Source organism: Humulus lupulus, chromosome 4 (genome assembly GCF_963169125.1).
Source record: "Humulus lupulus chromosome 4, drHumLupu1.1, whole genome shotgun sequence".
NCBI classification, from domain to species: domain Eukaryota; kingdom Viridiplantae; phylum Streptophyta; class Magnoliopsida; order Rosales; family Cannabaceae; genus Humulus; species Humulus lupulus.
Window position 1 is genome coordinate 59,879,290 of NC_084796.1, and position 14,167 is coordinate 59,893,456.

General features: G+C 31.3%; 2 protein-coding genes across 2 annotated transcripts; both read right to left on the minus strand.

Moving 5' to 3' along the window:
• Positions 1-802: 802 nt before the first annotated feature.
• Positions 803-1,297, minus strand: LOC133832219 (secreted RxLR effector protein 161-like). The gene has a single exon (XM_062262592.1). The coding sequence runs from the start codon at positions 1,295-1,297 to the stop codon at positions 803-805; it is 495 nt and encodes a 164-aa protein (XP_062118576.1).
• A 2,886-nt stretch (positions 1,298-4,183) lies between these two features.
• LOC133832220 (uncharacterized) lies at positions 4,184-4,712 on the minus strand. The gene is made up of 2 exons (XM_062262593.1): positions 4,691-4,712; positions 4,184-4,551 (listed from the first exon to the last, which is right to left on the minus strand). The coding sequence occupies exons 1-2, from the start codon at positions 4,710-4,712 to the stop codon at positions 4,184-4,186; spliced, it is 390 nt and encodes a 129-aa protein (XP_062118577.1).
• Positions 4,713-14,167: the final 9,455 nt, after the last annotated feature.

The window sequence follows — 14,167 nt, forward strand, 5'->3', positions numbered from 1 at the left end:
TGCAATACTTATAACATAATTGGTCACATTATTTTGTATCAAATTTTATAATAGCATCATACGTTAGTACATATGTTCCCATAATATGATTTTAATCTAACAATCTCCCACTTGGGCAACATATGTTTCCTTATAAATGTATAACCTTATGAGCTCAAAAATTGGCTATCATATAAATGTATTCTTTAACAATCTTGTCCATCAACCATATCCATATAGGATCAAAGCGGTTTTCGTCATATTAATCATGACTAAACCCATCAATGGTCACATATACAAATACAGTCAAATGACATAGATCAATCATGGATGCGTGGCATGGAAATTACATGCATTGTGAACCAAACATGCCTATTTCCAACTGGTCCTACTTAAACTTTAGTAAGGTCAGAATCAAACATGATAAAAACAGAGTGAATAAACTGAATACTTCATTTCTTATTAGATAATAACTCAATACATAAATGTCTGAAACAAACATAAAGCAAATAAAATACAAACTCCCACTAAATCATGATATCCTCAAAAAATAAAACACCCATATGAGAATGTGCTTATGAAAGACCTTGGGTGGTAATCCCTTTGTGAGCAGATCCACTATCATGGAGTTTGTCCCAATGTGCTCTATGGATATCTGTCCACTCTGCACTCTCTCTTTCATAACTAGGAACTTTATGTCAATATGTTTTGACTTGGATGAACTCCTATTGTTGTTGGAATACAACACTACTGAATTATTGTCACAAAATAACTTGAGTGGTCTTTCTACACTCTCCAAAATGTGCAGCCCAGTGACAAAGTTTCACAGCCATATTCCATGATTTGATGCCTCATAGCATGCTACAAATTCTACTGCCATGGTGGAAGAAGCTACAAGTATCTTTTTGACACTTTTCCAGGATATAGCTCCTCTAGCTAAGAGGTAAATATAGCCTGATGTAGACTTTCTGCTATCTTGGCATCCAGCAAAATCAGAATCTGAATACCCTACGACCTCCAAATGATCTGATTTCCTGTATGTGAGCATGTAATCTTTTGTTCTCTGAAGATACCTCATAACCCTCTTGATTGCTATCCAATGGTCCATACCAGAGTTGCTTAAATATCTGTCTAACATCCCAACAATGTACTCAATATCTGGACGCGTACATACTTGACAATACATTAGACTCCCAACATTTGATGCATAAGGAATATTTTGCATTTCTTGAATTTCAATGTTACTTTTAGGGCACTGACTAAGACCGAATTTGTCTCCTTTAGCAACAGGGGTATCACTTGGTCTACAATCTTGCATGCCAAATCTTTTAAGCACTTTATCAATATAGCCCTTTTGTGATAATCCAAGAATACCCCAAGAATGGTCTCAGTGTATCCGAATTCCTAATACAAAAGAAGCATCCCCAAGATCTTTCATCTCAAAATGCTTAGATAGAAATCTCTTGGTTTCGTGTAATAAGCCTATATCATTAGTGGCAAGCAATATGTCATCAATATATAGAACCAGGAATATATACTTACTCCCACTGAACTTGTGATATACACAATCATCAACAACATTCATCTCAAAACCGAATGAGATAATTACTTGATGAAGCTTGCTTGAGTCCATAGATAGATTTTGTCAATTTGCAAACCATATTCTTTGGGTCTCCTGACACAAAGTTTTCTGGTTGCACCATATAAATTGTCTCATCAATGTCTCCATTGAGAAACGCTGTTTTAACATCCATCTGATGTAGCTCAAGATCAAGGTGAGCAACAAGTGCCATTATTGTCCTAAAAGATTCTTTCGATAAAACTGGAGAGAAAGTATCTGTATAATCAATGCCTTCTTTCTGAGTATAGCCTTTAGCTACAAGATGAGCCTTATACCTCTCCACATTACCATTTGCATCCCACTTGGTTTTAAATATCCATTTACAACCAATTGGTTTTGCACCGTCTGGTAATGGGACAAGTTCCCAAACTTTATTGTCTTGCATAGACTTATACTCTTCTTTCATGGCATTAATCCACTTTTGAGAGTTACAACTTTTAATGGCCTGATGAAAGTTGATTGGATCATCTTCAATCATTCCATTATCATCCTCATGTTCTTGAAGAAATACAACATAATCATCTGAAATAACATTTCTTCTTTCTCTTGTGGACCTTCTTAATGGCTCTGGTTCTTAAGGCTATTGAGTTTGTTCTTCTGGAACAATTATCTCATCTTGAATTGAGGTTTGTTCAACATTGTCTTATTGAGGTCTTGGATTTATTTCTTGAACAATTACAGGTGTAGAAGCCTAAACATTGTCAAAAATGATAGTAGGAGCTGAGTTTGAATTCAATTCCTCCTCAAAAGCAATGTTTCTAACCTTATTCCCCCCCCAAACTCAACATCCTCAAAAAATGTTGCAGTTCCCGTCTAAAAAATATTCATAATTGTGGGATCATAAAACTTATCTCCCATAGATCGCTCAGAATAACCAATAAAGTAGCTGTCACTGTTTTGGAGTCCAATTTCTTTTCATGTGGTTCATAAGGCCTTGCCTCAGCTGGACATCCCCAAATGTGAAAGTGCTTTAGACTAGGCTTTCGACCTGTCCAAAGCTCATAAGGTGTTTTTGCAACTGCTTTAGTTGGTACTCTGTTTAGAATGTAAGTTGTTTTCTTTAATGCTTCCCCCCAGAGGGACTCAGGTAAGGTAGAATGAGCAATCATGCTCCTTACCATATCCTTAAGGGTTCTATTGCGTCTTTCAGCAACACCATTCATGCTAGGTGATCCTGACATGGTGTACTGTGGGACAATACCGCATTCCTCTAGGAATTTAGCAAATGGTCCTGGACGTTGTTCACCTGAGCCATCATATCTACCGTAGTACTCACCACCACGATCAGATCTAACATTTTTAATCCTTTTGTTGAGTTGATTGTCAACTTCAGCTTTATAAGCTTTGAATACATCCAGAGATTGGGACTTTTCATGTATGAGATATAGGTACCCATAACGTGAGTAATCGTCTATGAATGATATGAAATATTGTTGACCATTCATGATGTTGTAGGGAATGACCCACAAATATCTGTAAGAATCGATTCTAAGACATCTGAAGATCTGTTGGCACCTAATCTCTTAGTTTTGGTTTGTTTTCCCTTGATACAATCGACACAAACATCAAAGTCTGTGAAGTCAAGAGACTCTAAAATGCCATCAGACACAAGACACTCAACTCTACCTTTTGAGATATGACCTAAGCGCTTATGCCATAATGACGCTGAATTTTCCTTATTTAATTTGCGTTTAGTACCATGTGATTCCACATGCAAGGTTTCATTATAGGATGCAATTGTTTCTAGCAAATAAAGGATGTTATAAGTATTCAAGTAACTGGTTCCAACAAAATTTGAATTTAAAGAAAAACTAAATTGATTGTTTCCAAAAGAACAAAAATATCCAAATTTGTCCAACAAAGAAACAAAAACTAAATTCCGTCTAAAAGACGGTACAACAAAAGTGTCTTTCAAATGCAAATAAAAATTAATTCCTGACAACAACATAAAATGCCCAATTGCTTCCACTTCCACCGATTTTCCATCGCCCACAAAGATGTGTCTTTCACCATCACTTGCCTTTCGGTAGCTCAGGCAACCCTGCATAGAAACACTTATGTGAGTAGTAGCACCAGAATCTATCCACCAAGTGCTCCTAGGTACTGAAGCTAAATTAACCTCAGAACAGACCAAAGTAAGAATCATACCTTTCTTTACACGTCATGCATGATACTTGGTACAAGATTTTTTCACATGTCCAGACTTGTTGCAAAAGAAACAACCATATGAATCCTTCTGTTGTTTCTTTTGGGCTGGACCCTTAGCAGCTTCATTCTCAGATTTTCTTTTCTTGCCCTTACCTTTAGGAGCAGTGGCCCAGTCAGCACTTTCAATTTTGTCCTTTTTCAACCTTTCTTCCTCTTGCACACAATGAGAAATGAGCTCATTGAGAGTCAATTTGTCCTTTTGACAGTTGTAACTAGTTTTAAATTGGTTAAACTGTGTAGGAAGTGTTAACAAAACCAAAAGCACAAGCACATCATCAGAAAGCTCAATCTTAAGTGTCCTAAGTCTTGAGATAATATGATGCATTTCCATAATGTACTCCTTTACATTTCCTTGACCCTTATACTTCATGGTCATCAAGAACCAAGAAGTGTTGTAATTTCAACCTTATCGCTTTTAGCAAAACGTTCCTCAATTTGTTCAAGGAAATTCTTGGCCTTAGTAATTCCTTCGGATTCTGTAACCCAAAAGGCTTTTGGAATGCTGTGTTTCATAATCATTAAACTCATGCGATTTGAAGGATCCCGCCTCTCAAAATCTGTTTTCTCATCACGGGTGCTTTCCTCAGTGAGAGGTGCAGGTTGTTCATCCCTTAACGCATGGTCTAAATCCATACATCCCAGAATTATTAGTAAGTTCATTTTCCAGTCCTTGAAATTGGTCTCATTAAGCATAGGAATAGAATTAATATTAGCAGATATTTGGGCAGTAGTAGATGAACTAGCTGAATATAGAACAAAACAAGCTCACAACAAAATTCATAATCAAACAATAAATTCAAAAATTGGTTAATCCCATCTCAAGATACCAAGTACAACATTAATATTAAGTCTTTGGACAATAATATTAACTGTAAGTGGTACTCTTGTTGTACCAATCAAACATTGACAATAAATTATGTCAAACAATAAGTCAATATTTGGACTAACATATTGCTTATACGAAATACTTTATAATTGTCACACATTTATTACCACGGGTATACATGAAATTTGACCAAATATTAACTTACATTTAGGCCAGTTAATAAATGCATGAATTATATAGACATAATTATCTTGATATTTTAATTAAAACTAATCTACATAAAAAATATCACTGGTGATATTTTTTTTCAATTAATTATTTTAAAATATTAGATATTCTAGATAAAATCCAAAACCAAATTTGAATTTAGTTGTTACTCTATTATTATTATTATTATCACTGTTATTTTAACTAAAATTTTGTTACTGTATCATTATTATTACTATTATTTTAACTAAAATTATTATATATTCAATAAAATAATAATAATAATACAAAATATGCACATGAAGATGATTCTTTATAATCAATATATGTATATATATATTTAAAACAAATTTTATCATATATATATACACACAATAAGATAAATAAACACAAAAAACAAATTGTTACTCAGTAGCATTCTGGAACAAGATGAAAGCATGTATACTTTTGAATAAGTCATATACTTTCAAATAAGACGAAAGCACAAAAACATATATCGTTAGAAAACTGAAGCCAATAAAAGTAATTGATGAACATATATCATATAATTACATATGAACCAAATATATATATAATAACGGTGAACAAAAATTTCATCCGAATTTATACATATATATATATATATATATATGAAATGATCAAAACCTTAATTTTAGAAAACCCTAAATTTTCTTGAACTAAATCATCAAACCTTCAACAAATTCAGCAAACCTGGATCTGATACCACTTGTTAAGATTATAAAAATACACTTAAGCAACACACATAAACATTAGTATTCAACATAATTTCCCAGATCTTAATCATGTTACTAAAAGTGCATAAATGATAAACCCTAAAACATGTTTCTATAGAACCTTTGCTAAATTAAAGCAGAAGAAGAACACAATAGTGAAAGCACTAACCTGAAGCTATTGATGGAGATTGCACAGAAAGTTATTGATCTTCCAAGAAATTAGTTTCTCTGTGTGTATTTCTCTGTGATGGGGAATGAGAGAATACCAAATAATACGTTTCTTGGGGACCACAACCGTGTTGGGGTTTTATGCCCTAATTAAAACCTAAAATTCTTTGTAATCTCATTTTATTATCAATAAAAGAATAGAAATAATTTTTTTACTTGATCAATCACTTTGCTCACATGTGTTTATTTTCATGATTATTTGTTTAATATAAATTTCTATTAAATCCTGAGTATATAGCTAATCGTATTTATAGTGACGTAATCACAGTGGAATATAAATATGATTATATGTTCAAAAATAAGTTAGTCCTAAGATTAGTCAGTGCATATGATTTACACTGACTTGCTAATCTACGATATGATTTACTTACACATCACAGTGTTATGTTCTTTCCATAACATTAGCAAAGTAGATAAGACTGGATATATTTGTTACATCGGACAAGACCAATATTGACAGTTGATAAGATAAGTAAACATACCGTTATTATTTATTCTAGTCATATCATATAGTTGACCGTAGGTCAATTCAATATCAATTCTGAGTGGTTAGTATTCTAACTGATTATATTATTTGAGTTCTTTGACTTGTTCGTTACCAGCTTACCCTACGAACTAGCTCATACTTACATCTTGGGAACTCGGTAGTATAATTGAGTGGGACTGATGAAGAAGTGAAACGATGGTTTCCTTTTACTTTGGTTCAAGGTGTTAAATGATAGAAATCTCATTTCAGTAACTAAATTAGTTTATTGAAATATCATTTACAATGAACTAAGTGTTTTAATGATAAAATACAATGAGGGGTAAAACTGTATTTTAGTCCTATCTCATTGTAGACCATCTATAGAGGATTGAGTGACAATTATGGTTGTAACAATGGATAATTAATAGCGTATCTATATTTTTTATAGAGCATTCTATGAATTCAAGAGTGCAATTCAGAGTCTATAGTGAAGTCACGAGGAATTAATAAGTTAGTAAACTTATTTGTTAGATTTATGATAATTTATTGGAGCTTAATTTCATAGGCCCATGGTCCCCATTGTACCTTGGATAAATTCATCTAGATAGTCTCAATTAATTGATTTAATTATCAAAGTTGACCAGGTCAATTTTGGATAGTTTCACAGAGTCATGTAATTTTGAGAAGAAAAGAAAAATTATGGCAGATTTATTAATTAAGATAAATTGGTATCAAAATTAATAAATAAATTTAAATCAAGGTTCAAATTATAAATAATTAATTTGATAAATGATTTAAATAATTAATTAATTAAATAAATAAATAAATAGAAAATAATACATGCCTTGATTTTAAGTCCAATGTGCTTATAATCAAATGAGAAATTTCATGGGCTTAAAACCCATGATAATTTCGACCTAGGGCTTTAAAATGACTATTATTTTATTGATTTTTTTAATTAAATTAAATAGCATAATTGAGTCTATAAAATAAGCGCTTAGAGATAAATCAAAATACAAGTTCAGAAGTTAGATTTTCTGATAGTTTTAGATTCTCTCTAAACACAAGTCATTTTCTAAATCTCTTTGATTATTTTCTCTTCTTCTCTCTGTATCTATCTCATGTGTTGAGAATTGCCCACATTAGTCTAGGTGATTCTAAGGACTGTGAAGAAATTAGAAGAACAGTTCAGTTTCTTGATAATACTACTCGACAGAAAGGATACAAGAGTTAGAAAAACTGAAGGAATGACTCTTTCATTCCGCTACGTATACTGTTAGTATTCTTATCTTTGTTTTTCTTTGAATTCAATTTTAAAAACATGTTCTAGGTTATCTCATATTAATTTGTTTAATATTAAATCTATATGAAAATAAATAAAGATCCTGTATAAGGTTTCCCAACAAACCGTATATATATTCTCTAATATAATATCAATTTTGGATATTTATAATTTGATGATTTGACCCCTCATCAAATTATAAATATGATTTATAATTTCTACACATTTATTCCATGATATTTTAATACTCCGTAATACTTATAGCATAACTGGTCACATTATTTTGTATCAAATTTTATAATAGCATCGTAGATTAATACATCTATTAGTCCAACATTATTAACTGACACCAAAAATCATCTTTAAAATGTCGGGTAATAATCATCATTAAAAGTAAAAATTTGAGATTTTTTGCATCAGTTATTGACTATCACTTAAAATCTCAACGTCATGCGATTTTCACATTGGTGGGCTCTCTATTTAGACGGACTAACTTATATGTTTATCTGGTTTCTGGCATATAATCAGCACCCATCGTATCATTGCAGCGAGAAAATTTCCAATTTTACTAGCTCTAGTATTCTTGTTCAACCTTCTTTAGAATTTGACCTTTTGACAAGAGGATTGAAAAGTGAAAATCTCATAGTTTTACGCTCAAGTAATAGAAGAATAATTATATATATACTTTTTTTTAAAAATGTTTTGAATTTTTTTGATTAATAACGTGTTGGCCGCGTGCTATTACCGTGTATAGGTACGCTACACGGACTGACAAAAACAAAAGTATAAAAAATATTCCACATATAAAACAAAAATATTTTTAACAAGAGGAAAACAAAATCTACGTTGAATAAATAATAATATTCTTTTAAACTACTCAATTAGGAGTTTAAATTAACTTGACAAACGAAGAAAAGAAAAAAAAAATATTCCTTTGATACGCATGGTATATACTATACAATAATAAAACTTTGAAAGTTTCATGTTGATGATAGTTATTACGCACGTAATTAAATATAGGTATTTTTTTCATATAAAATAAATATGAGAGAGTAGAATATTATGATTAATCAGTGTCGGTCCTACACCGTACAAATTAATCACGACTCTATATTATGGTATACATGTATGTATAGTATAGTAGACCATTGGATTTGGTCCATTCAATTCCATACCACATACAGATCAATATTATTGTTTAGCAAGCATCAATAAAAATATATATATATATATATTGAATTTTTTTTTTATAAGAGCTTCACTTTTAAGCCCTACCGATGAGGTTTTCAGTATTATCGACTCGTGAATAATTTTTTACTTGATTTTTTTTTATGATCGTGTATATTGTAGCTATTTAAAGTATATTGTAAATTTTCAGAAAATTCCGAATAGTTTACAATAGCGAAAACTAAGTTTAAACATGTTGTTACACGCGTGATTAATTTTTTTATGCGCGTGGAAATAAATATGTTTAAACATAGTTTTCGGTACTGTAAACTATTCATATTATTCTTAAAATTTACAAAATAAAAATAATAAAAAAACATTAAATTATTTGTGTCAATATTAGAATTAAAAATAAAAATAAAAGAAGTCGACGACCTCGGAGTCGGAGTCCAGAAAAGGCAGAGATTAATTTAAAAAAAAAAGTAATTAACGAAAGAGATCAAATATGTATATATATATATATATTTATATTGGTGGGCGTTGAATATATATTAGAGTGATATGAATAGCGTTGTTAATATTATATATGTAAGTATTCATCGGCGCCGTCGTCGTGCACCCATGCAGTGTATATATATACTTTTCACACACACAAATTATACCATAAAAAAGTATACTGTACACACCACCTTATGAGCTAATTATATTATACTTTATGGTAGTCGATCGTAGGGGTTAACTCCATATATAACTGTGAGATTAAAAATAATATATTATTTTGACTGCATATATAAACATGTTGAATTTATATAAAATTAAGTGAATAAGTTATTTATATATGGGTTGGTGTATTCCATTTCAATGTTAATATCTTGAAGGTCCTATAGTAGTCTTGTTTTTTGCTCTGCCATTTTTCAAACCGAAGAATTTTTTTTTTTTAAAAAAAAATTATTCCTATTTAGTTTTACTTAATTTAGTTTTGACCATATATATTTTTTATTTAGGCTAGATTTAGTTATAATTAATTCTTAATTTTGAAATCCTAAATGAATTGTGAAAATTTAATGATGATTCATATATATGAGAATTTTTTTTCTTCATTATAGTAATAGATCAAAAGCAAAAGCTGCAGCTTAGTTGGGATGTCTTTTATTCTCCTCCGCTACTTCATTTGAAAAAAATATCAATTTCTATTAACTAATTAAGATTCTTAGTTCATGTTTTCGCGTCCAAAATTGTACACAAAATATCCTATACTAGGTGCTAATCTAATAATCAAATTGTTGACTTTATTGATTCTAACTAGCTGTTAAAAACTATATAAAAAAAAAAAACCTTAAAAGACATATACTCGTCAGAATTGTCAATTATTATCAAATTCAAACTTTATATGAATTATAAGAGAATAAGTTAAATATAAATTTATAAATTTTAATGTTACCAATAATATATAATATTATGAAAATGAGAAATATATGGTAAAATTATTTCAAATTTCTCAGTTGAATTCAATAATAAATACCTCACGATAAGTCGTGTATAAAACTATTAATCAGGTGATTGACTTTTTTAATTTTTTTTATGCTTTCTAATAATATAATCAAAGTACTAGATGAGCTAGCGCTGTTTAAGTTTTGCTCATATATGCGTATTAATTAAAATGAACTTAATATTTTATATTACTTTTCTTTCTAAGAGCAAAATCGCGAATATACTAAGTAAAGAACGGAATCTAACTCTTTGTTTGGTAACAATTCAACAAATTGGAATAACTCTTTTAACATAATAATAATAATAATAATAATAATAATAATAACAACAATAATAATAATAATATTTTTACCATTTTCATGGAATTTGTTAATTCCACTTTTAGCATATTTAATTTGACAAAAATATTTTGTATTTTCTTATTATATTCGGCTGTATATAAATATATATATTGTTGATATATGTTTTAAATAATAAAGGTATAATTGATGACAAACTTTTCTATATTAAGAAAGTTTGCCAAAAATAGTGTGACTTTATTATTATAAAAAACAAATATTTCTTAGCTGTCTTTTTCCAGCCTATTACCTCATTGTATCTGACCATATAATTGAGTTTTATTGCATGATCAGGTTATAAAAGGGAAGTTTTGATTCCTACATCAAATGATGGATTGTTACCATATATAGCTCACGTACGATTCTGTAGCTACAAAATCAGCAAATCCTGTCAAATTGAAGAATTCTTTTAGGAAAGTTTACTTGTGGGCTTAGGTCGGTTTAGACCGTGTATTAGCTGCCCAATATGAGTATAATGACTATAAATACTCATATTGGCTGCTAGGTTTTAATTACCTCTTTTTGTATTTCATTCTTATTTGTAAAAGAGAGTCTTTGTTTTGTAGAGGTGAGTGAGTTCGACTCTACCTCTGTTTTTAAGTGTCCTTGTAATTATTTTGAGTCTTCAAGCAGTTCTACAAAGGAGGAGAACAAAGTGCAAACCTTCGGGATAAGGTTCTTCAAGCCTTCGGGAGAAGGTGGTTCAAGTCTTGCTTCGGGAGGAAGCAAGCACACTTCAAGCAGATCGAAGGAAGTTCGTATTCTTGAAGGTTCAGCAAGGTTCATTTGTCAAGGTGGAATACATCAAGCTTGCGACATATAATAAGAGGGAGTCTATTTATGCATAAGTCAAAAACTTTGTATTTTTGAGATCTTACTAATGAATCTTATCTCTGGGTGTGGCCCCGTGGACTAGTAGCAATCTGCAAGGATTGCTAATACCACCTATAAAAACCTTGTGTGTTTTTATTTTCTGCACTTTAGTTCTTTTCTGGTTTTCTGGTATGTAGTTACAGAACCCTGGTCTGTAGCTACAGAATACCTGTTTCAGTACCAACTCAATTATTCCGCATTTAATTAATTGATTAATTAAATAATAAGTTGGTAATTATAAAATACGGAATTTCAATTGGTATCAGAGCAAGTCACTAAACTCTTAGTGAGATCTTGAGGTTATATTATTCCGTTTAATTTGTTTTGTGTGAGATGTCATTCTTTGTAGAAGGAAACTTCATCACTCGACCACCTCTATTAAATGCTACTAATTATCCATACTGGAAGGTCAGGATGAGGGCATTCATCAAGTCACAAGATGAGAGGACTTGGAGATCTATACTCTCAAGTTAGACTCCACCAATTGAAAAAGATGATAAAGGTAATTCAAAGGTAAAATATAAACTTGAGTGGTCCATTGAAGATGAACAATTATCTGGTTATAATAATAAAGCTTTGCATGCAATTTTTAATGGTGTTGGTGAAGGCTTTATAAAATTGATATCATCTTGTGAATCTGCAAATGAGGCGTGGAAAATTCTTCAAACTCAGTTTGAAGGTACCGCTGATGTAAAGAGATCACGTTTTACCATGTTGCAAACTAGATTTGATATATTAAGAATGTTGGAAATTGAAACTTTATATGAGTTTTATGAAAAGTTGTCTGACATTGCTAATGAGTTTTTTGCCTTGGGAGAAAAACTAGATGAATTTGTGTTGGTTTGAAAAATAGTTCGTGTGCTTCCAGACAGGTTTGACACGAAATTGCTAGCAATGGAGGAGGCTAAGGATTTTGGCAAAATGAAGGTTGAGGAGCTTATAGGTTCGTTAAGAACATTTGAGCTAAATCAACAAATAAAAGGGTAAGCCGAATCCTTCAATTGAAAAAAGCAAAGGTATTGCATTTAAAGTTTCTGAAAAAGATGTTTCTGATGATGAAATGGCCTTGTTAATAAGAAAATTTCAAAAGTTCATGAAAAAGGTTGGAAATAAAAAGAATTTTTCAAAAACTCCAAAAGGTAACACCTCTTCTAAACATTTCTAACAATAAAAAAGGGTATTCAATGTCGGGAATGTGAAGGTTATGGTCAAATTTAATCTGAATGTGCCAACACATTGGAAAAGAATAAAAAAGGTTTTAATGTTACTTGGAGTGATGATGATTCTGAAAGTAGTGAAGAGAATAATGAGAAAGTTGCTTTAACCAGTGTTTTTTCACGTGCTTTTCAGGAAAGAGGAAATTTTTTGTGTTTAAACAATACCTTGACTGATGTCGATAAAAAGGAAATTGACTCGGATTCAGACGAGTTAGAACTTAATGAGGAATCATTGGCTGAATCATACAAGGTAATGAATGGTAAGTGGTTACAGGTTTATACTGAAAATTGTTCCTTGGTTAAAATGAATAAAGAATTGTCTCACAACATCAAAGATCTTGAAGAAAAGAATAAATGTCGTGAATTTAAGTTGTGTTCAAAAAATTTTGAAATTGTATTTTTGACAAAAGAACTTGACAAATTGAAAAAAAAAATTAAAATGCTAAATCCAGGTTCTAACATTTTTTAGGCGGTTCAGAATTCAGGTCAACTGAGTCATGCTTGATTGGGTTTTGTTGAAACTCAATCGAAAATGAATACTAAATTTATTAAATCTGAAAAATATGTCTTCTGGATATTCTAATTCAACTTTGCAGGGTTTTGCTTTTACAGCTGAACGTTTTGTTTCTGCAGAAATGAAGCTGTAATGCCCCAAAATCCCTAATGCGGTTTAATGGTGGATTAGTAGGCCAGGAGGGCCATAATTGTTTTATTATGCAATTAAACTATTATATGAATGTTTATGTGAATTATATTATAAAATGATGTTAAATGCATGCATGTGGGTCCACATTTCATCACAGGGGTATTTTGGTAATTTGGTCCGTTGAGGGTGTAATTGTGTATTTGTATGCATGTCGGTGAACTATTGTTGAGGCCACCTTATAATGTGGATTTGGTCGAGCTATTCGACATGAGATGATCTTTGAGTGCAAATTGGAGGTTTAGTCTTAATAGGATTAAGTTCGGGGCTCGGGGTGAGTTTCGGGGTGATTTCATGATTAAAGCGTTGCTGGGAATTAAAGTGTAACAGGATATGAATTATTGATATTTGAGAATTTTGATAATAACGGGAATTGGAGGGTGTTAATTATGGTTAACGAAATAGGTGGAAATGGACGGTTTTACCCTTGGGAGTCTTTAGAAACCTTTAAATGACCTAGGGGCAAAAGGGTCTTTTCACCTTATGTTATATTTAAGCCATTGAAGGCTATAGAAGGTTGGCAAAACAGAGCATAAACTCATCTCTCCTGTACCTCTTTTCTTCTCCTTTTTCTTTTCGATTTTTGAGTTGTTCTTGAGGATTCAAGCTAGGGAAGTGGATCTTGAGGGCTTAGGATTGTGTTCCACCATTGAAGAAGGTCCTAATCTAAGCTTGAGGTAAGTTTCTAGCCATTAAAACTCTAGCTTTGCTCTGTTTTTTATTTTTGTTTTCGGCTTGGTTTTCTAGATTGGTTGAAGGGAATTGATGAGAGTTTTTGGCTAGGGTTACTTGGGTTGTGATGCCTAAGACATGTGTAGATGGTTTTT